The sequence below is a fragment of the Oryctolagus cuniculus genome, chromosome 17 (assembly GCF_051225735.1).
Source record: "Oryctolagus cuniculus isolate XC-2025 breed Fujian yellow rabbit chromosome 17, ASM5122573v1, whole genome shotgun sequence".
NCBI classification, from domain to species: domain Eukaryota; kingdom Metazoa; phylum Chordata; class Mammalia; order Lagomorpha; family Leporidae; genus Oryctolagus; species Oryctolagus cuniculus.
This window is the reverse complement of record NC_142883.1, coordinates 15,486,356-15,510,642: the sequence shown is the minus strand read 5'-3', so window position 1 is coordinate 15,510,642 and position 24,287 is coordinate 15,486,356. Positions and strand designations below refer to the sequence as shown.

Sequence of the window (24,287 nt, the reverse complement as noted above, 5' to 3'; positions counted from 1 at the left end):
CTTAGTATTATAGCCATTCTAACAGATATGAGAGGATTTCTCATTGTGGCTTAATTTGTATTTCCCTGCTGAGTAGTGATATTGAGCATTTTTTTTTTTCAAATACCTCTTGCCCTATTGTCTGTCTTCTGTGGAGAAATGTCTATTCAGGTTCTTTGACAATTTTCAATTGAGGTTATTTGTGTTCTTGCATTCTTTGTGTATTTTGGTTATTAACCCCATGTTGCATGTATGATTTGCAAATATTTTCTCTCATTTTGTGGGCTGTCTTTACTTTGTCAGTTATTTCTTTTGCTGTACGAAAGTTTTGTTGTTTGATTCATTTTGAGTTGAATATATAATTTTTTGCTAGCCAAGAGTCTAATTTTATATTGTGTCAGTGAAAGCCTGCTTTCCCAATCTCATTTATTGTTGAAGCTTTTCTTTTACCATTGTGTGTTCTTGGAACCTTTGTCAAAGATCAGTTGACAGTAAATGTATGGATTTGTTTCTGGGCTTCCTGTTTTGATCCATTGGTCTGTATGTCCATTTTTATGCTATTTTGATTACTATAACCTTGTTATATATTTTGAAGTCAGACAGTGTGGTGCTTTCAGCTTTATTCTTTCTTTGCTTAAAATTGTGTTGTTTATTTGGTGCATTTGTGGTTTTATGAGTTTTAGAAAATTGAATTATTTAGAAAAATGAATTATTTTTCAATTTCTGTTGAAAATGCCTTTGCAATTTTGTTACTTATTACATTTAACCTGAAGACTGATTTTGTATCATGGACATTAACAGTTCTTCCAATCCATAAAAATTGGACTATCTTTCCATTTATATGTGCCTTCTTCAGCTTCTTTCATCAATGTTACATAGTTCAGAGTACAAATATTTCACCTTCATGGTTAGATTTATCACTAGACATTTTATTTGTTTTTTGAATGCTGTTGTCAGTGTGATTCTTTTCTTTTTGTGTGTGATTCAGTTTTAGTGTATAGAAATGCTGTTTTTTTGGATGTTTGTTTTGTATCCTGCAATATTACTGAATTTGTTTGTTCTAACAATTTGTGGAGTTTTCAAAATTTTCTGTATATAAGATCATGGGCATCTGCAGATATTTTACTTCTTTCTTGTGTTAGTTAGGTACCTTTTATTTTTCTTGTCCGATTGCTCTGGCAAGGGCTTCTAGTAACATGTTAAATAAAAGTAATGAGATGCTGCATCCTGGAGAATGTTCATGTGCTCTTGAATGTATATTTTGCTACTATTGGGTGAAATGTTCTGTGTTTGTCTTTTAGGTCCATTTGGTCTATGTGGTGTTCAAATCTGCTGTTTCCTATTGATCTTTTTGTCTGGATAATCCATCCATTGTTAAAAGTGGAGTATTGAAGCCCCATATCATTATTGTATTGCTGTCTGCTTCTTAAAGTTCAATTAATATTTGCATTATACATTTAGGCGCTCCAGTGTTGGATATACATATGCACACATATATGCAGCACACACATTTTGTAATTGATACCTAGGTATTTATGTATTTATGGAGTTGTGTGAGTGTGTGTGTGTGTTATGTCCTCTTGATAAAGTGATCACCTTACTGTTCTATAATAACTGTATATCTAGTGATACTTTATAATTTAAAAAACATGGGCCTGAAGCTTGGGGCTAATGGAGCTAAGCTGGCACTGGGGCTGGAGCCTGGAGCTCCTCTGGAGTCTGGGTCTGATCTCAATCCTGAGTGATAGGGACTGGAAGTGCTTCTGGAAAGGTAAGAAACATGCAGAAGGTAACTCTCCAGGAGCCCTGAGACAGGGGGAGGAAGGAGAATCATATACAATGTAATCTTCAAATGTTGCATCTGCAGAAGCCTTGCCTCTCTGGGACCTGATTGAGCACCCTGCAAACTTTTATGCAGAATAGGCTTCTCCAGTGTCAGTCCCCTGATTGGTTCACATAGAATACTCCATTAACATATACTTTGACTAATCAGGTGAACTTTCTCATGTAGAAACATATAAAAATCTCAAGCCAGGCAGCCCTGGCTGACAATCCTTTCAGGACGCCTCCTGTCTGCTGGCATCTTTCTCTGCTTCATTCAATAAATTGCCTTTACTTTGCTCACTCTTAACTGTCCATGTGCCTCATTCTTTGTGGTCACCAGGCAGTGAACCTGGTGGAGAGAGGAAGAGCTACAGTGCAGAAGACTGCAACACCCCTCTGCTGCCTAGCAGAGGAGAGGCTGCCACACAACGAGCTGTAAGTGGCAGCTGTGTTGTTTTTAAAGAACCTGGTAAAAGGAAGAAATCTGTTACATTTCTGGGGTGTAAGATACAGACAAGAGCAATTGAAGCTGCAGACTCTTCTTGCCACTACTCCTGCTTCAAGAGTTCTTGGTCTTACTGGAGCATTGGGACACTGGAGCTGACTTGGCAGTGTAGCAAGCCTAGAACCTGAGATGTGAGGCCATTGGATCTATTGTGTTAGGGCAGACCTGGAGCCTGAAGCCACATGTTCAGTCTGGAGCCCAAAGCAGTAGGGGCTCACCCGTTACCATCATGGGCTTAGAGGCTAGGTTCTTATGTGCTGGCCTGGAGTCTGGTCTGTGGGGGCCCTCCTGATGCTGGGACAGATCTGAAGTCTGAGTGCATGGCGACTGGCCTCTTGCCTGGGAATGTGAAGGTGAGTCTGGTACCTTAGGTGAGCTTGGGCCAAGGGGCTAACTTAATGCTTGGTCTCACTTGGTGAGCTTGATGTTGGGGTCTGAGGCAGACTTGGCTGGTAATTTCATTCTTTTACCTTCATCTCAGTAAGTTGTACTGCCCTAGTTTGGAGGAGGGATGTTGTGATTATTTGAAACTATCTTTCATATTCTCCTTCTAATTTCTTTACTCCATTCAGGTGCTGTAATCTCCGACTTGAATTCCTTAGCTTTTGTGAGAGTATTTTTGTACATGGGCAGTCATTCAAATTGATGTTTCTGTGAGGGCACAAGTGCTGGAAAGTCCTGTTCTGCAATCTTGCTGATGTCACTCTCTCCCCATTTTTTTTTAAAGTTTTATTTATTTACTTGAAAGTCAGAGTTACGCAGGGAGAGAGAGAGAGAGAGAGAGAGAGAGAGAGAGAGAGAAAGGTCCTCCATCCACTGATTCACTCACCAGTTGGCCACAATGGCCAGAGCTGCGCCAATCCGAAGCCAGGAGCCAGAAGCTTCCTTGGGGTCTCCCACATGGGTGCAGGGGCCCAAGGACTTGGGCCATCTTCTGCTGCTTTCTGAGGACATAGCAGAGAGCTGGATGGGAAGTGGAGCAGCCAGGACTCGAACCAGCACCAATATGGGATGCTGGCTCTGCAGGCGGCAGCTCCACCTGCTATGCCACAGCTCTGGCCCTCTCCCCATTTCTTCCTTTCTTTCTTTCTTCCTTCCTTCCTTCCTTCCTTCCTTCCTTCCTTCCATCCATCCATCCATCCATCCATCCATCCATCCACAGGCAGAGTGGACAGTGAGAGAGACAGAGAGAAAGGTCTTCCTTCTGTTGGTTCACCCCGCAGTAGCCACTGCGGCCGGCGCACTGCACTGATCTGAAGCCAGGGGCCAGGTGCTTGCTCTTGGTCTCCCATGTGGGTGCAGGGCCCAAGGACTTGGGCCATCCTCCACTGCCCTCTCTTGCCACAGCAAAGAGCTGGACTGGAAGAGGGGCAACCGGGACAGAATCTGGCACCCTGACCAGGACTAGAACCCGGTGTGCTGGCGCCGCAGGTGGAGGATTAGCCTATTGAGCCGTGGTGCTGGCCCCTCGCCCCATTTCTAAATACTGTTTATGGTAACCAACCTGTATGACTTGTTTATGCAAATATATTATACACACACACACATATCAATTATTAGACTAAGTCTTTTCCTTCAGGGAGAAGTTGGCAACATGCAAAAGGTATTATAACATCAAAGCAATCTCAAAGAAAGGGACTACCACTCATCTGAAAAAAAAGCAGCAAAATTTATTGTTACATAAGTACGGAGAAGAATGCTTTTTAGCAGTATTTTAGGAAAAGCAAAACGTTTGTCTCTATCACTTATGTGTCTCTTTAGGCTTTTGAAAAACTGGAGTTGGAGATTGGCAGATTTGTAGATATGGGAGTATTTAGGGATTGGCTGATGCATTACTGTGAAAGCTTGGTTACCAGATTGAAGCTGATTGGCTGACTTTCAGAAATGTGATGACTGATTCTTTTTAAGGGTGATTCTGGTGGTTTCTTGTTACCATGGCTACAAGACATTCAGTCTTCTCCTAAATATATAGGAGCTTTTTTATTCTCAATACTTGTTGAAAACAAGTGAAGTCCACATTGAAGATGCAAAATAGTTCTTACTTTTTGAGAGACTATCTGTAAATCAGTGATTGATCTTGTTAGCTATTTGAAGACCACTGATTTTAAGCTAAAACATTTAATCATTAATTGAGGATATTTAGCAGATTTTAATCTTTTGGATTATATAAGGTGACTAAATTTTACTTCTAATTTTTGTTATCAGTATAGACAATGTTAGCATTTTGCAAACAACTGTAGCCATAATGTAGCCATAATGATTATAATTTGACAGACTTCATATTTGTTCTTTTCTAATCATATTCTACTCTATAATATATGTCTGTATTTTGAAATAGTAGATAAAGTGTTACCCAAATTTTAGTTTAAATTGCATTTATATTCTTTCTTTTTTTTTTTTTTACAGGCAGAGTTAGACAATGAGAGAGAGAGACAGAGAGAAAGGTCTTCCTTCCGTTGGTTCACCCCCCAAATAGCCACTATGGCTGGCACGCTGCGCTGATCCGAAGCCAGGACCCAGGTGCTTCTTCCTGGTCTCCCATGTGGGTGCAGGGCCCAAGCACTTGCGCCATCCTCCACTGCCCTCTCCGGCCACAGCAGAGAGCTGGACTGGAAGAGGAGCAACTGGTACAGAACCGGTGCCCCAACTGGGACTAGAACCCCGGGGTGCTGGTGCCACAGGCGGAGGATTAACCTAGTGAGCCATGGCGCCGGTGTGCATTTATATTCTAATAAGTATTTATAAAGCTTCATCTCCTGTTTGGATTTTGATCTGCAAATATACCATTGACCCGGATAGATATAGATCCTGTCTATGGAGCCATGATTTAGTTGAAGTGAAGAGATGAGAAATGGACTCTTCAGAAAGCAACTACAATGAGGCAAAATAAATTCCTTGAAAATAGAGACTATGAACTGCAAATCATAGTCCAGAGGATCATCACTTAACCTGGCTAATTAAGTGATGGTTCAAAGAAGGTTTCTTGGAGTAGGGACATTGGAGTAAATGGTAGAGAAACATTCTAGAAAAGATGACAACATGAACAGAGGTTTGCAGAAAAGTCAGCATGGTATGTTTGGAAATTATAAGCATGTTGGTGGTATTTGGGATGTACATTTCAAGACATAAATATAGAAGGCATGAATATATAAAGGTAAATAGTAAGTCTTGTTAAATCTTTGATGCTATTTTAGGGAATTTGAACTTTATCTTCTAAAGTGATAGAATACTTTTAAATAGGGAATTAAAATATATTTAAATTTTATATGGTTGTTTGATAGCTGTCATTTGGATTTAAGGATAGAAGGAAGAAGAATGTTAGAAAGGCTGCTAAAGACTGAATGTTTATGACCCCCAGAATTCGTATATTGAAACTAATCCCCAGTACAGCACTCTTTGGGAGGTGATTAAGTCACAAGGACAGAGCCCTCATGAATGGTGTTAGTGCCTTATAAAAGGAACCCAAGGGGCTGTTGACGTGGCTTACTTGGTTAATCCTCTGCCTGTGGCGCCGGCATCCCATATGGGCCCAGTTGCTCCTCTTCCAGTCCAGCTCTCTTGAGGCCTGGGAGTGCAGTGGAGGATGGCCCAGGTGCTTGGGCCCTGCACCTGCATGGGAGACCAGGAGGAAGCGCCTGGCTTCTGGCTTTGGATCAGCGCAGTGCCAGCCATAGTGGCTATTTGGGGGGTGAACCAATGGAAAGAAGACCTTTCTCTCTCCCTCTCTCTCTCTCCCTCTCTCTCACTGTCTATAACTCTACCTGTCAAATAAATTAAAAAAAAAAAAAAAAGAAGAAGCCCAAGAGTTTAGTTGCCTTTTTCCATGTGAGGACATAGTGAATAAATGGCCATCTATGAACCAACATGTAAGTCCTTACCAGCCACCAAGTCTGCTAGTATATTGATTTTGAATTTTGTAGCCTCTTGAACTGTGAGAAATAAATTTGTATTTTTTATAAGACACAATTATATGGAATTTTGTTTTAGCAGCTGGATTATTAAAGATAAGGACATTGAGGAGATGTAATAGGACATGATGGTATTTATGCACATATAAGTTAAAAAAAAATTCAGGGGCAGGCAGTTAGCCTAATGATCAAGGTACCCATTTCCACATTAGAGTGCTTGGGTTTGAAACCTGGGTCTGGCTCCTGAGTCCAGTGTCCTGCCAGTTCAGACCCTGGAGGCAGCAGGTGACAGCTTAAGTAATTCGGTTCCTGGTCACTGATATGGGAGACTTAGAATGCATTCCTGGCTCCTAGTTTTGGCCTTGGCCCAGACCTGGCCATTGTGGTCATTTGGAGAGTGAACCCATGGATGAGAGTTCTGTCTGTTTGTCTTGCTATCTCAGTTTCTCTGTCTCTCACATAAAACTATTTTTAATTAGGAAAATAAACAAAGGAGATATTGAAAATAAGTTAATGAAGAAGTTCTGGGGAGTTGGGACAGAATGCCAGGTACCTTTCTAGAAAAGGACTCTGCATTCTGTGATATCAGAAGCAGATTGTAAGCATGGGTGGATATCTGGCCAGAAGAGTTTGTGGTAGAGTAAACTTAAATGACTGTATTTTTCACTTGCATATGAAATTTGTATATTACTTTGTAGTTTGTTATTGCTCCAAAAATATTAAGGAGCCTTTAATCATTTTTGAAGTGAAAAATATTTCAATAATTACATAGAAGCAAGAGAGAAAAGCTCATTTAGGAATTGTGTTATGAGTTCTGTTGATGAGATGGCATTTTTTCAGGCCATTATGTGTGTATATCTGTATTTTATATATATATATATATATATTGTTTTATACATATGTATACAACCATACACAGAATTATTTATCTAAGAATCACATAACTTCACTTTCAGAGCAAATAGCATTATTCCGAGAATGGTCCAGTATCAGAAAAATATATTAATTCATGATATTAAAAGATTAAAAGGAAATTCATCATCTGAGTAGGAACAGAAACAGGCAGATGAGTGGCAAAGACCCAAGCACTTGAGCCATCACCTACTGTCTCTCAAGCATTTTACTATCCAGAGAGCTGGATGGGAAGTTGGAGAACTTGATGGAATTCCTGGCTCCTGGCTTTGACCTGTCCCAGCTCTAGCTGTTGTGGCTATTTGAGGGTGAAAAAGCCTATGGAAGATCTCTCTCTGTCCTTGTCTCTCTCACTGTCACTCTCCATTTCAAATGAATAAGTAAATTTTTAAGAAAAGGAGAAGTGATTTAAATTCATCAGTTAAAATATTGATTTAGGGACCAGTGTTGTGGTATATTTTTTTTAACTTTTATTTAATGAATATAAATTTCCAAAGTACAGCTTATGGATTACAATGGCTCCCCCCCCCGCCCGTAACTTCCCTCCCACCCGCAACCTTCCCCTTTCCCTCTCCCTCCCCCTTCCATTCACATCAAGATTCATTTTCAATTCTCTTTATATACAGAAGATCACTTTAGCATATATTAAGTAAAGATTTCAACAGTTTGCACCCACATAGAAACACAAAGTGAAAAATACTGTTTGAGTACTAGTTATAGCATTAAATCACAATGTACAGCACATTAAGGACAGAGATCCTACATGAGGAGTAAGTGCACAGTGACTTCTGTTGTTGACTTAACAAATTGACACTCTTGTTTATGGCATCAGTAATCACCCTAGGCTCTTGTCATGAGTCGCCAAGGCTATGGAAGCCTTTTGAGTTCACCAATGCTGATCATATTTAGACAAGGTCGTAGTCAGAGTGGAAGTTCTTTCCTCCCTTCAGAGAAAGGTACCTCCTTCTTTGATGACCTGTTCTTTTCACTGGGATCTCACTCGCAGAGATCTTTCATGTAGGTTTTTGTTTTGTTTTGTTTGTTTTGTGTTTTTGTTTTTGTTTTTTTTGCCAGAGTGTTTTGGCTTTCCATGCCTGTAATACTCTCATGGGTTTTTCAGCCAGATACGCATGCCTTAAGGGCTGATTCTGAGGCCAGAGTGCTGTTTAGGACATCTGCCATTCTATGGGTCTGCTGTGTATCTCGCTTCCCATGTTGGATCGTTCTCTTCCTTTTTTATTCTATCAGCTAGTATTTGCAGATACTAGTCTTGTTTATGTGTTCCCTTTGGCTCTTAGTCCTATCATTATGATCAATTGTGAACAGAAATTGATCACCGGGACTAGTGAGATGGCATTGGTACATGCCACCTTGATGGGATTGAATTGGAATCCCCTGGTATGTTTCTAACTCTACCGTTTGAGGTAAGTCAGCTTGAGCATGTCCCGAATTGCACATCTCTTCCCTCTCTTATTCCCACTCTTATATTCAACAGCGATCACTTTTCAGTTAAGTTTCAACACTTGAGAATAACTGTGTATTGATTACAGTATTCAACCAAAAGTATTAAGTAGAACAAATAAACAAAGAAAATACTAAGAGGGATAACGTGTTAAGTTGTTCATCAGCAGTCAGGGTGAGGGCTGATCAAGTCACTGTTTCTCATAGTGTTCATTTCACTTTAACAGGTTTCCTTTTTGGTGCTCGGTTATTTGTCACCAATCAGGGAGAACATATGGTATTTGTCCCTTTGGGACTGGCTTATTTCACTCAGCATATTTTGTAACATGCAGTTGTTTTCATTCTGCATTTGGAGATAAAGAATGACCAGTAAAATTTTTGGTAGCCTGCTAATATATCTTTATTTACCCTATGGAATGTCTGTGAAAAATTATTGTCTACAGAAGTTTTTATAAATGGGTTTTAATATTCAAATTTAATTTTGGCTTCGAACCTGAGTACTAGATTCACACTGCAGAAATGGTGTGTGCATTAGTTTTTCATGAAAATAGGAAGCAGTATTGCAATGTAATTTGTACATTCTGGCTTTCAACAATGTTTTACTTTGGGTAGGAGCTAGAGTAATGACTAAATTATATCCTTTGTTGTATTTACTATATAAATATGTGTATTATTTAATACTATATTGTGTGTGGAGTTAATAAGTCGAAAATTGTAGCTTTGATCTCCCTAACTATAATGCTTTACTTAGAGGGGACGTCTTTCACAATGTGTTTACTTTTAGTATTCTCACAAATGCTTTTCTTGGTCACAGAGAAGACTGAGAGCTAACATAGAGTTAAGCAGTGGGGCCTTCCATTTCTTCAGGGTAGATTTTGGGAATTGCTGTATTTTGTTTCCCAAAAGGTCACCTACAGAGAGCCAAAAAAGTCCTTCAGTTTTTGCTGCATTGAACTTTTAGTAGTCCCTACAGTAGATTCAGCTTCATTTATAGAATCTTGCTTTCTTCTTCACTGCCCTTATATTCGGGTCATATAAGTCATTCTGTTTCATAGAGATTGCTTTAATTAGCTTTTATTTTTTAAAAAAGATTTATTTATTTGTTTATTTATTTGAAAGAGGGAGGGAGGGAAGGAGGGAGGGAGGTAAGGGGAGAGAGAGAGAGAGAGAGAGATCGATTTTCCACCCACTGGTTCACTCCCCAAATGGCTGCAATGGCGGGAATTCAGCCAGACTGAAGCCAGGAGTCAGGAGCTTCTTCCAGGTCTCCCATGTGGGTGCAAGAGCCCAAGAATTTGGGCCATTTTCCACTCTTTTCCAAGTCCCATTAACAGGGAGCTGGATCAGAACTGGAGCCAGGACTTGAACAGGCACCCATATGGGATGCTGGCATTGCAGGTTAAGCCTTCACCTGTGACCCCAGCATTCCATATGGACACTGGTTCACCTCAGCTGCTCCATTTCCCATCCAGCTCCCTGCTAATATATTAGCCTGGAGAAGCAGCGGAAGATGGCCCAGCTTCTTAGGCTGCTGCACCCACCTGGGAGACCTGGAAGAAGCTTCTGACTCCTAGCTTCAGCTGACCCAGCCCCAGTCATTGTAGCCATTTGGGGACTGAATCAGCAGATGGAAGATCTCTCTCTCTCTCTCTCTCTCTCTCTCTGTAACTCTGCCTTTCACATAAATAAAATAAATCTTAAAAAAAAAAAAAGGGACAGCCTTTGTTAAACCTCAGTGCAGCTACTAGTTCTGTCACTATCAAATTAAAAATAAGACAAATGGTTGTATAAAAGAAAGAATAGATGAAATTGTTGGGGCTGGCACCGTGGCTCACTTTCTTAATCCTCCGCCTGCAGTGCCAGCATCCCATGTGGGCGTCGGGTTCTAGTCCCGATGCTCCTCTTCCAGTGCAGCTCTCTGCTGTGGCCCGGGGAAGGAGTGGAGGATGGCTCAAGTGCTTGGGCCCCTGCACCCACATGGGAGACCAGGAAGAAGCACCTGGATCCTGGCTTCAGATCGGCATAGCTCCAGCCATGGCGGCCATTTGAGGGGTGAACCAACGGAAGGAAGACCTTTCTCTCTGTCTCTCTCACTGTCTAACTCTATCTGTCAAATAAAAAAAAAAAAAAGAAAAAAAAAGAAATTGTTGATGCTGTAATGGATTTCAAATCTAAAGTGATAAATTAATGGGCATATAGACCACTATATTAAAGCTTCATCTTTGTTTAAACACATTCATTACCTTAGATGCACTTTTGTATTCTTAGTCTATTAATTTCTGTTTTATTTTGCCTATTTTTGATTTATTTGTAATAAGTAACTTTTCTCTTTCCATGTAATGATATTGAGGAAATTATCTATGTAAATTTAAATTGTTGTACCTTTTCTTCAATTGCACGAGGGAATATGTTCTTGCTTATATTTTTAAAAATGAAGATATATATTCAAATAATGAAATGGATTACTTAAAACTAATTTTTAAAAATACAATTTGGAATTTATTTGATATTAATCTCAGGTTTGTTTATTTTTATCTCACATAAATATGTAAATCTAATCTTTGTTACTAATAAAACATACATTCCTATGGACTACTTAATGTAGCTTAGACAAAGAAGCAGTAATAATTCAGTTAGACATTGCCTCTAAACTGGAAGTCTGTGAATGAACTTTGGAGTTTATAGCATTTCCTCATCAAATGCAAAGTAAAGTATGTATGTATGGTGGTGAAAAAAACACCTTCACTTTCTACAGGTTATAGAGGGGAATGTACACCATTTCCTAAGGACCACTACTTGATGTAGAAAAACTCTTGAAATATGTTAATGATCTAGATTATAAGAAAATGAAAACAAATGATAAAAAAATAGTTTTAAGATGTAGGTGACACCAGAGAACTTATTATATCATCTCATTATCAATTTCTTTATGCTCTTTTTAATTTTATGCAGATGGAGGGAGCGAGGAACCACCGGATCGAAGACAGTCAAGTGTAGATTCTCGTCAAAGTCGCTCTGGGCAAGGTAAATTTTTGGGTTTTGGGTTTTTGCTGAGTCTAGTTTAGATATTGTGGTTTGTCATTTAGGGCTTAAATGACTTTTCCAAAAGTTTGATATGTTATTTATTTAAGGTATAAGAAGATTAAAAGTGATATGTCATTTAAGAAATAACATTAAGGTTTAAGTCATTTTGAAATATTATATGTAAATTTATTTTGGAATGTAACCAAAGTAAATTTCCAATAATATCTTTTATTGGAGTATCATCTTGTACTGGCTTTTTCATTTTATCAGTATAATGAATTGTCTTAGCTCTACTGGTAGAAGTTTTTTTTTTAATAATCACTGTATTTTCAGATTTTTCTGTTTATTTTCTTTTCTATGTAAGGTTTATTATAGGATTTTCATTGATTTCTTTGATTAGTTTCTTGAGGTGATAACTTCACAACTTGAAAAAATATTTGTAGTCAATGAAACTTTCAAAAAGGCCTTCCATAACTAACTTATTCAGAATCACACAATCTCTACCCCTACTTCCTTTTTATTCATAATATTTATCATCTTATTTATTGTATCTATTTTTCTGTTCAGAACTACTGTAAGTGTCCCATAGTAACATAGCCTTTTGTCTGTTTTGCTTGTTGTTGTATTCTCATTGCCAAAAATAACTACCTGGAGTATGATAATCACTACAGAAATATTGAATGAATCAGTTGATCACTAAGAAAATGAGAGTTAAGAACCCATACTGGGGCCGGCGCTGTGGTGTAGCGGGTAAAGCTGCCACCTGCAATACCGGCATCCCATGTGGGCACCGGTTCAGGTCCCAGGGGCTCCACTTCCCATCCAGCTCTCTGCTATGGCCTGGGAAAGCAGCGGCAGATGGCCCAAATCCTTGGGCCCCTGAACCCCCATGGGAGACCTGGAAGAAGCTCCTGGCTCCTGGCTTCGGATTGGCACAGCTCCAGCAGTTGCAGCCATCTAGGGAGTGAAACAGTGGATGGAAGACTGCTTTCTCCTGCCTCTGCCTATCTGTAACTGCCTTTCAATTAAATAAATAAATCTTAAAAAAAAAAAAAAAGAATCCATACTGATGAGCATACTATAAAATTCTTTGCTAATATTTTTTTCCTCCAACCTTGTTCTTTTCAAGTTTTAGAGTTATACTATTTTTTATAAAATGGGTTATTGCAGATTAAAGGAAATACTATAATAGGCTGATTTGAAATTTTAAAGAAACCCTTGGCTTCCACCTGGCCTAGCCCTGGCCATTGCAACCATCTTGGGAGTAAACCAGCAAATGGAAGCTCTCTCTGTCTTTCCCTTTTTGTAATTCTGACTTTCAAATCAAGAAATAAATATTAAAAACTATAGTAAAAGGAAAACAATTTCATCATTAGAATTCCACATGCATTGAAGCTATTAATCAATTATAATAGCACAACAACAATATTTTAGGATATACAAATTCTTTTTAAAAAATATTTGTTAATTTTATTTAAGAGGCTGAGTTACAGAGCGAGAAGGAGAAACACAGAGAGAGAGAATCGGCTGGTTCACTCCCCAAATAGCTGCAATGGTTGGTGCTGGGCCAGGCACAAACCAGGACCAGGAACTCCCTCTGGGTCTCCCACATGGGTCGCAGGGACCCAAGCACTTGAAGTGCTACTGCCTTCCCAGGCACATTAGAAGGAAGTTGGATTGGGAGTAGCCAGGACACAAACCACTGCTCATGTGGGATGCCAGTGTCCTATATGGTGGCTTAACTCCCTGAGCTGCAACATTGGCCCCAGGACACACAAATTCTCAAAAACAATCTGCTCGCCTTGTTGCTTTTCTTTTTTTTAAAGACTGTTTTGGAGGATATGATCTAGCAAAATAAGAAAGTTAGCCAAATAAAAGAAAGTAATGTGTTACAGGTAATAGGAGAATCAATAAAGGAAAAAGATCCTTTAGGATGACAAAGAAAAGGTAGGACTGGAGGTCTACTAGTCCAGGTTGCATTAGGTTGTGTTGCTTCCAGAAGAGTCTTCTTAGGAAAATGAGATTGATACAAACTTGATGCAATTAGTTCTCTTTAGAAAAGTTGCAGGGAACTAATAAAAGGCTCAGGTTTGAATTTATGATACACACACACACACACACACACACATATGTAAAATAATAAGTAAAAGAAAATTCTGAATTCCAGGGAAAACAAATTATGTGCAGGACAGGAGATGTTAGAAGTCATTGCCGCGCCGCGGCTCACTAGGCTAATCCTCCACCTTGCGGCGCCGGCACACCGGGTTCTAGTCCCGGTCAGGACGCCGGATTCTGTCCCGGTCGCTCCTCTTCCAGGCCAGCTCTCTACTGTGGCCTGGGAGTGCAGTGGAGGATGGCCCAAGTGCTTGGGCCCTGCACCCCATGAGAGACCAGGAGAAGTAGCTGGCTCCTACCTTCGGATCAGCACGGTGCGCCGGCCCGGTGCACTGGCTGCGGCGGCCATTGGAGGGTGAACCAACGGCAATGGAAGACCTTTCTCTCTGTCTCTCTCACTTTCCACTCTGCCTGTCAAAAAAAAAAAAAAAAAAAAAAAAAAAGAAAAGAAGAAGAAGAAAAAGAAGAAGTCATTAACACTTCGCAGAGCCTAGAGTAGCTAACATCCTCCTGTAGAAAGCCCCATCAGTTACTTACGTGAATGGTACAAATATCTTCATTATTTAATTTAGACCAATATGGTAGGGAAGCAGTGCTCCAAAGCAGAGCAAACAAATCTGGACTGTGGCCTAATTTATATGATTGATGGATTTGATTTGCTGAGAATGTGAATTATTTTTACATCTGTGTATCACATGGGATATTGATCATTAGTTTTCTTGGGTTGTAATGTCTTTTTCTGGTTTTAGACTCAGACTGATGCTGGTCTCAAAGTAAGATGAAAGTTGAGAGACATTTCCTCCTTTTCAGTTTTTGAGAATATTTTGTATATAATTGATACTGTTTCATCCTTTACTGTTGAATACAATTTCTTAGGAAGCCATATGGGCCTGGAATTGTTTTTGGCTAGAGAGTTTAAAAAATACAAATTCAGGAGCTGGCATGATACTGGCATCCCATATGGGTGCCAGTTTGAGTCCTGGCTGCTCTACTTCCAATCTAGATCCCTGCTAATGCGCCTGGGAAAGCAGTGATAGCTGACCCAAGCCTTTGGACCCTTACACCCATATGGACAACCCAGATGGAGTTCCAGGCTCCTGGCTTTGGACTTGCCCAGTGCTGACCATTATGGCCATTTGGGAAGTGAGCCAGCAGACGGAAGATATCTCTCTGTATGTCTGCCTCTCGCTCTAACTCTGTCTTTCAAATAGATAAATATTTTTTAAAAATGATTTAAATAGGACTATTAAATTACCTAGGTCTTCTTGAGTACTGTTTTAATATTTGCAGAATCTATAGTAATCTCATCTCTCTCATTCCTGATATTGGTAATTTGTGCTTTCTTTTTCTTTGTGCTAATCACTGTCTAGAGATTTATTAGTTTTATAGATCTCAAAAATCAGTCTGTTTTTATTCATTTCCTGTACATAGTAGTTTCCTGTTTTCTAGGTCATTGATTTCTTCTTTACCCTTTAGTATATCCTTTCTTCTGCCTGCTTTGGTTTTCATTTTCTCTTCTTTTCGAGTTCCTTAAGATAGAAGTCAAGGTCATTGCTAGCATTCTTTTCTAATATGGAAGTATAATGGTATAAAGACCCTTCTACTTCTTTAGCTATCTATGTTTCTTAGATTTTGATAAGTAGCATTTTCATTGATTTGAAAGGCAGAGTTACGTAGAGAGAGAAAGAGACCTTCCATCCCCTGGTTCACTCCCCAAATGGCTGCAACAGCTGGAGCTGGGACAGGCTGAATTTAGGAGCCAGGAGCTTCATCTAGGCCTTCCGCTTGGATGGCAGGGGACCAGACACTTGAGCCATCTTCTACTACTTTCCCAGGTGCATTAGCAGGGAGAGCTAGCTCAGAAGTGAAGCAGCCAGGACTCAAACTGGCATGCATATAGGATGCCAGCTTTGCAGGCAGTGGCTTAACCTGCTATGTCACAATGCTGGACTCTGGCATTTTCATTTAATGTAAAATGTCATTTCGTTGGTGTAGTTTCTGAACATTTGGATGCTTTCTAGATATCTTTCTCTTATTGATGCCTAATGTAATTTCATCATAGTTGAAGAAAACACGTTTTTTGGAGTTAAGTCATTTTATTTTATTGACACTTATTTTATGGCACAGGAAATGGTCTGTCTTAATAAATGTGTATTATGTTCTTTTAGGATAGAGAGCTATATAAATGTCAGCCCAGTCACTTGAAAAGTTCTCTTCAACTCTTTGATATCCTTGCTAATTTTCTGTCATCTTGTTCTGTCAATTATTAAGAGAAGAATATTGAAATGTAAGAATGTAAGCTTGGATTTTACTATTTCTTCTCATACTACTGGTCAGAAAGAAGTGTTGTCCTCCATCACATTTATGTACCAGTTGTGTGATGGTCTTGCTTGGGGGCTGGGCTCCTTGAAAAAGGAGAAATCCAGGGAATTTTTTCTATTTCTTTCAGTCTCATAGGGAGGCTTGCCATTTCTACTTTCTGTTTGTTTATGGTGTGAAACTGTAGGATTTGGGGTCAGATTGGATGTTTGGGTGATGTAAAAGACAACAAGAGGTTGGGGGGCATTTGGCCTAGCAGTTAACATACTGGTTGGGACTCCCATATCCTAAATCATATTGCCTGAGTTTAAGTTTGTTCATTCAGGAGCATGTTGTTCAGTATCCATATGTTTGTATATTTTCTGGAGTTTCTTACGTTGTTTATTTCCAGGTTCATTCCATTGTGGTCAGAAAAGATGCATGGTATGGATTCAGTTTTTTTGGGAATTGTTGAGACTTGCTTTATAGTCCAGCATGTAGTCTATCCTAGAGAAAGCTTCATGCACTGATGAAAAAAATGTATATTCTGCATCTCTGGGATGAAATGTTCTGTAGATATCAACTAAATCCATTTGGCCCATAATGTAGATTAGCGCTTTTGTTTCTTTGTTGCTTTTTTTCTGACTAGTTGATTTGTCCATTGATGAAACTGGCATGTTGAGGTAGCCTACTATTATTGTGTTGGAGCCCATGTCTCCCTTTAGATGTTAACATTGCTTTTAAACAGCCTGGATCTCACACATTGTGTGCATGTACATTTACTATAGTCACATCTTGCTGTTGAATTGATCCTTTAATCATTACATAATGCCCTTCTTTACTTTTGTAAGTTTTTGTGTTAAAGTCTATTTTGTGATACTAGGATGTGTACTCCTACTGTTTTTTGCTTTCCATTAGCATAGAATATCTTTTTCTGTCCTTTCACTTTCAGTTTGTACGTTTGTTGGGTGAAATGCCTTTCTTGGAGGCAGCAAGTAGACAGCGTCTAGTTTTTTAATCCATTCAGCCAGACTGTACCTTTTCATTAAAGAATTTATGCCATTTACATTCAAGGTTCTATTGATAACTAATGACTTGCCCTGCCATTTTTCTATAAATATTCCTGTTGTTCACTTTTACTAGATCTTTAGCCTTCAGAGTCTTTCATGATGATGACTATCTTTCTGTATTTTTGTGTGTAGCACAACCTTAAGCATCATTTGTAAGGCAGGACAAGTGGTAACAAACTCTTTCAATTTCTGTTTGTTTTCGAAGGTCTTTTTTTCATCTTCATTCATAAATGAGAGCTTTGCAGGTTGGCAGGTTTTTTTCTAATTTTTATTTAATAAATATAAATTTTCAAAGTACAACTTTTGGATTATAGCAGCTTTTCCCCCCCATAACCTCCCTCTCACCCACAACCATCCCATCTCCCATTCTCTCTCCCATCCCATTCTTAATCAAAATTTATTTTCAATTATCTTTATATACACAAGATCAAATTAGTATATACTAAGTAAAGATTTCAACAGACTGCACCCCTACAGACACACAAAGTATGGAGTACTGTTTGAGTAGTAGTTTTACCATTAATTCGCATAGTACAACACATTAAGGATAGAGATCCTACATGGGGAGTAGGTGCACAGTGACTCCCATTGTTGATTTAACAATTGACACTCTTATTTATGATATCAGTAATCATCTGAAGCTCTTGTCATGAACTGCCAAGGCTATGGAAGCCTCCTGAGTTCACAAACTCCGATATTATTTCTACAAGGCCATAGTCAAAGTGAAAGTTCTCTCCTCCCTTCAGAGAAAGGTACTTCCTTTTTTGATGGTTCGTTCTTGCCACTGGGATCTCACTCACAGAGATCTTTCATTTAGGTCATTTTTTTTTTTTTTTTTTTTTTTGGCCACAATGTCTTGGCTTTCCATGCCTGAAATACTCTCATGGGCTTTTCAGCCAGATCCAAATGCTTTAAGGGCTGATTCTGAGGCCAAAGTGCTGTTTAGGGCATTTGCCATTCTATGAGTCTGCTGTGTATCCCGCTTCCCATGTAGGATCATTCTCTCCTTTTTAATTCTATCAATTATTATTTACAGACACTGGTCTTATTTATGTAATCCCCTTGACACTTAATCCTATCTTTTTGATCAATTATGAACTTAAACTGATCACTTTAACAAGTAAGAAAGCATTGGTACATGCCACCTTGATGGGATTGAATTGGAATCTCCTGGTACGTTTCTAGCTCTAATAGGGGTAAGTCCAAGTGAGCAGGTGCCAAACTGTACATCTCCTCCCTCTCTCATTCTCACTCTTCTATTTAACAGGGATCACTTTTCAGTTAATTTTAAATGCCTGAGAACAATTGTGTATTAATTAAAGAGTTTAACCAATGGTATTAAGTAGAACATAAAAATACTAAAAGGAATAAAATAGTAAGTTGATCCTCAACAGTCAGGACAAGGGATGATCAAGACATTGTTTCTCATAGTGTCCATTTTACTTCCACAGGTTTCCTTTTAGGTGCTCAGTTAGTTGTCACCAATCAGGGAGAACATATGATATTTGTCCCTTTGGGACTGGCTTATTTCACTCAGCATGATGTATTCCAGATTCCTCCATTTTGTTGCAAATGACTGGATTTCATTTTTTTTTACTGCTGTATAGTATTTTATAGAGTACATATCCCATAATTTCTTTATCCAGTCTAACCAAGATATTTCCAAAAATTTGTCTTCTAACTCAGATTGTCTTTCTTCTGTCTCACTAAGTCTGTTGTTAAAGCTTTTTACTGTATTTTTATTTGACAAAATTCTTCATTTCTAATATTTGATTTCTCTTCAGTATTTCTATCTCCTAGCAGAATTTTTCATCCATGTCATCTATGGATTTCTTTAGCTCATGTATTTGCTTCTCTGTGTTTTTGAGTAATCTTATGATCATTCTTTACATGTATTTCATCAATCTCTTCATCTTCACATTCTAATACTGACATGTTGTACTCCTTTTAGGGAGTCATATTATCTTCCTTGTTCATGTTCCTTGTATTTCTGTGTTTGTCAGAATTTGTGGAGCCACTTGTTGGTTTTTTCATCTGATGGTTTTTGTCATTGAAATATGCTTCTGTGGCTTACTGGAGTGTCTGTTCCTTCAGTGGATATTTAGACGTGTGTGCTGTGTAGGGCCAGTGATACCTGGTCAGTGCCCCAGGACTGGTCCAAGAGTCCAGGGTGATAGTCACTTTGGGCATGGTAGATCTTCTCTGTTGTCAGCAGAGGGGAGGTTATGATCAGGTTGGCTAATGGGATCACTGCTTCACCTTCTCTCTGCCAACTTGATCCTGGCATAGCCCCAGGCTAGCCCATAGTGACTACAAAACTCACTCATACATTCGCAAGAACTATGCAAAGAATCTGTTCAGTCACTAGTGTAAGTACTGAACCCTCTCCAGTGACCTACCCCCAAGTACTTAGGGAACTCAGCCTCTGAAGCCAGACACAGTGATTGCTCAGTGACTCAGCTATCCTCTATGTCCTATCATGCAGTCACAGAATTCCCACACTCAAAGCACTCAGGGCTCCCACAGTCACAGGGAGCAGGAGATCCATTCTCAGCTCCGTGAGGCTGCTCTGTTCACAGAGAGAGCCGAGGCATTCCCAGATCTAGCTACCTGTCAGTGTTCCACCTTGGCAGTCTGAGTGCAGGCACCAGCTATATAGAGGGGATGGTAGGCATCTTGCAGGCTTAAGCGGGCGCCCCACCTCTGCTAACCCTCTAGGCCAGACTCAAAGTCAGTGGGGAACACAAATTTGTCTCTCCCATAAAATCCCTTAGTCACAGTTGTGCAAGCTGCAACAGCCTATACTCACCTTTTTTTTTTTTTTTTTTAAGATTTATTTATTTTATTTGAAAGTCAGAGTTACACACAGAGAAAAGGGCAGGGAGACCCTCCATCCGCTGGTTCACTCCCCGCTTGGCCACAATGGCCGGAGCTGCGCAGATCTGAAGCCAGGAGCCAGGAGCTTCTTACAGGTCTCCCACGTGGTACAGGGGCCCATCTTGTATTGCTTTCCCAGGCCGTAGCTGAGAGCTGGATTGGAAGTGGAGTAGCTGGGTCTTGAACTGGCACCCATATGGGATGGTGGCACTTCAGGAGGTGGCTTAACCCAGTACACCACAGCGCTGGCTCCTGTATTCACCTTTTAAGATAGCACTTCCTCCACTAAGAGTCCTTGTGGGAGGGATGGGAAACAGGCGTGAGCTCTCTCTCCACAGGTTTATGTGGGCAGCCTGCCCCCTGACTAGTGTTCCAGGTCAGACTCAAAGTCTGTGTGGTCTGCACTGTTCTCCCTCAGGCAGAATCACCAATGACATGGTCTGCCACAGTCTCCTCTCATTTCTGTTTAAGAAAATGGCACCTCCTCTTGGTGTCAATTCTGATACTGGTAGAAGTGGAACAGAGGAGCACTTCCCAACATTTTGCAGCCAAGTATGATGCCCTGCAGGAGTGGAGGAGGGAAAGGAAGTAGGGAGGCTTTGCTCCTCCAAGCCTGGCAGTTGCTTGGACCCCAGTTAACTCTTTAGGCTGAAATAATAATCAGTGGGTGACTATGGAATTCCTTCTAAGCTAAAACTGCAAGCAGTGGGGCACACGGCTATTTCTTCTTTCTTGTGATATGAAGGCAGCTCACAGCTGGCAGCTGGCTGTGATATGCCACTGGCTGCAGCGGTATCTCTGTCTTCTTTCCTCTTGTCTCACGTTCTTGGCCAGAAATTTAAATCAAGCTGGAAATGTGCTTCTTCCTCTGTTCTTTTCATATCCCAGAGAAACCCTTTTGTTTGTTTTAAAAAATTATTTATATAGGGGAACAAATTTCTTGTAGTTAATATGTACATACTTAACAGCATAATGATACTTCTCACCCTACCTTCCCTCCTCCTCTCCTCCTTCCTTTCTTATTTTTCTCTTAATTTTTACAGTGACATACTTTCAGTTTCCCTTATAATCACAAACTTAACCTTGCCCTAATTAAAGAATTCGACAAGTAGTAAGTAGAAAAACCACCTTCCTCAAGAGGGTAGACAAGGGCTATAAACAATAAATGAATCTCAAAATGTCAGTTTCACTCATTTTTTTTTTTTTTACTGTATATATTAGGTACTAGAAATCAGGGAAAATGTTTGATATTTGTCTTTTTGGGACTGACTTAGTTCACTAAATCTCTAGTTGCATACATTTTGTTGTGAAAGACAGAATTTCATTCTTTATGGCTGAGTATTATTTCATCCTGTATAAATACCACAGTTTCTTTTTTAAGCCATCATTTGATGGATATCTGGGTTGATTCCATATCTTAGCTATTTTGAGTTGAGCTGCTGTAAACATGGGGATACAAATAACTCTTTCAAATGCTGATTTCATTTCCTTTGGGTAAATTTGGGAGTGGAAAGGCTGGGTCTTTTGATAGTTATATTTTCAGATTTCTGAAATGGTTGTACTATTTTACATTCCCACTGGTAGTATATTAGGGTACCTTTTACCCACATCCTCACCAGCATTTGTTATTTTTGATTTTTGGATGATAGCCATTCTGACTGTGGTGAGGTGAAACCTCACTGTGGTTTTGATTTGCATTTCCTTGATGACTAGTGATCCTGAGCATCTTTTCATGTGTCTGTTGGCCATTTGTATTTCATCCTTTGAAAAACACCTGATTATATTCTTATCCAGTTTTTTAACTGGATTATTTGTTTTATTATTGTTGAGTTTCTTGACCTCTTTATTATTTTTATTTTTTTAAAAGATTTTATTTATTTGAGAGGTAGAATTATAGATAGAGGGAGAGACAGAAAGAAAGGTCTTCCATCTGCTGGTTCACTTCTCAAATGGCCACAACAGCTGGAGCGGGGCCCATCCAAAGCCAGGCGCCAGGAGCTTCTTCTGGGTCTCTCATGCGGGTGTAGGGGACCAAGCACTTGGGCCATCTTCTACTGCTTTTCCAGGCCATATGCAGAGAGCTAGATAGGGAAAGGAGCAGCCAGGACATGAACCAGCACAATATGGGATCCTGGCACTGCAGACAGAAGCTTAGCCCACTACGCCACAACACCAGCCCCTTGAGCTCTTTATAGATTATGGATATTAATCCATGTTCAGTTGCACAGCTTGCAAATATTTTCTCTCTTTCTCTCAGTTGCCTCTTTGCTTTGTTGTCTCCTTTGCAGTACTGAAGCTTCTTAGCTTGATGTAATCCCATTTGTATGTTTTCCCTTTTATTTCCTGGGCTTTGGGGATGTTTTCTAAGAAGGTTTTGCCTATGCCAATGTGTTGCAGTGTTTCTCCGATGTTTTCCTCTAGTCATTTGATGGTATCAGGTTGTAGGTTTGGATCCTTGATCCTTTTTGAATTGATTTTTGTATAAGGTGTAAGCATAGATCCAATTTTCCTAACACCATTTGTTGAAGAGACTGTTCTTTCTCCAGGAATTTATCTTAGCAAGTTTCATTCACTATATTTCATCTTACTTGTCTGATTTGTCTCTGTTTTTCCTAATAATCTAGTTTATTAAGAGTTGAATCTTTACATCTAGCACACAGTGTTGAATATAGGTCATTAAATATGAAGGAAGCCCCTAAATTCTAGAAATTCTGGTTTCAGAAGTCTTGAATTACTTTGTCAGAGTTGTATTTTGTTGTACTGTCCGTATTTTCTGCATTAGATGATTTTTTCACATTAGAGGTCATATATACACAAAAGTACTTGAAAAAGCTTATTAGAAAATGAATATTGTGAAAAACCTATGTTGTACTAAAATAATATTTTACTTTTATTTTATCCTTGAACCTGTGTGTAAACTAGACATATTTGGTTCTAGGTAATAAATTGGTTCCTGAGCCAATGTGATATGGTTGAAACTCAACTCTAATTTACTTTTAAAAAGATAGCATTATGGAGGCATGAGTCCCATGCAGATTTGTGGTGATGAGTAATGCTCCTGAAGCAAGCTCATGCTGGGGATATGCATATTGCTTTGTTTTGTGGCTTTCCATGTTGCAAATTACTTACAGCCAGTTTTATGTGATTAATACATGCTGGTGTGTCTATAGTAATATTGAACTAACTTGTCAAATATATTATGTTCCCAGTTTTCTCCTTTCCTTGAAAATGTATAAAATATTTGGTAGATACAGTAAGTCATGTTCATGAAGCACACAAGAAATTAAAATTAATTGATATTTACTTATTTATTTGAAAAGCATAGCTGATTGGCTCCCCAAATGCCTGCAACAGCCAGGATTGGGACAGGCTGAAGCCAAGAGCCAGTAACTCTATCCAGGTCTCTCAGTTGGTGACCATGATCTGCTGCCTGCTGGGGGTGCATGTTAGCAGGAAACTGGATTGGAAGTAGAGGTAGAACTCAATCCCAGGCACACTGATATTGAATGTGGGCATCCAAGTAGTAGTTTAACCCATTACACTACAACTCCCACCCACATAAATTATTATTTAGTCTGGAAAGTTAAGATTTATAATTAATCAACAGAGGTTAATTATATAGAATGGTAAAGAAAATTGTTTTTTTTTATAAAGATTTATTTATTTATTTGAAAGAGTTAAACACAAAGAGAGAAGGAGAGGCAGAAAGGGAGAGAAAGAGAGAGAGAGAGAGAGAGATCTTCCATCTGCTGGTTCACTCCTCAGATGGCTGTAATGGCTGTAGCTGGGCTGATCTGAAGCCAGGAGCCAGGAGCTTCTTTGGGGTCTCCCACATGGGTGCAGGGGCCCAAGGACTTGGGCCATCTTCTGCTGCTTTCCAAGGCCATAGCAGAGAGCTGGATTGGAAGTTGAGCAGCTAGGACTTGAACCGGTGCCCATAGGGAATGCTGGCACTGCAGGTGGTGGCTTTACCCACTATGCTGGCCCCAAGAAAATTGTTTTAATACTCAGTACAAGAGTATGTATAGATTATTAGCATCATTAATGTACATTTATTTTGTTTTAATAGTATATTATTGTGAACCAGAATAATTTAGATTTCTAAATAGACTATTTTATAAATAAAATAGAAACTTAATGCATATATGTGCCAGTACATAGACTAGTTACTTTTACAAGTTCCTCATTTAATTCCAGAATAATGCTATGAAGTCAGTATTCTTCCCATAGGCGAATACAGCTTTCTGTTAATTTCTGTCAAAAGTTTCAATTACTGTTAATAGCTTGGGCTTTGTATCTGTTGTTGGTGGGATA

General features: G+C 39.4%; 1 protein-coding gene across 23 annotated transcripts in view; it reads left to right on the top strand.

Annotated features, from left to right (window-relative positions):
• The window catches only part of TANC2 (tetratricopeptide repeat, ankyrin repeat and coiled-coil containing 2), a 439,275-nt gene that overhangs the window by 110,753 nt on the left and 304,235 nt on the right, over positions 1-24,287 (top strand). For all 23 annotated transcript variants that reach the window (XR_007911352.3, XM_051825098.3, XM_051825097.3 and 20 more), the window contains one exon: positions 11,542-11,613. Coding sequence is in view for 19 of the 23 variants with exons in the window: in XM_051825098.3 (XP_051681058.1) it covers positions 11,542-11,613 (72 nt within the window). In the remaining 4 variants the exon portion in view is untranslated. The remainder of the gene's footprint in view (positions 1-11,541; positions 11,614-24,287) is intronic.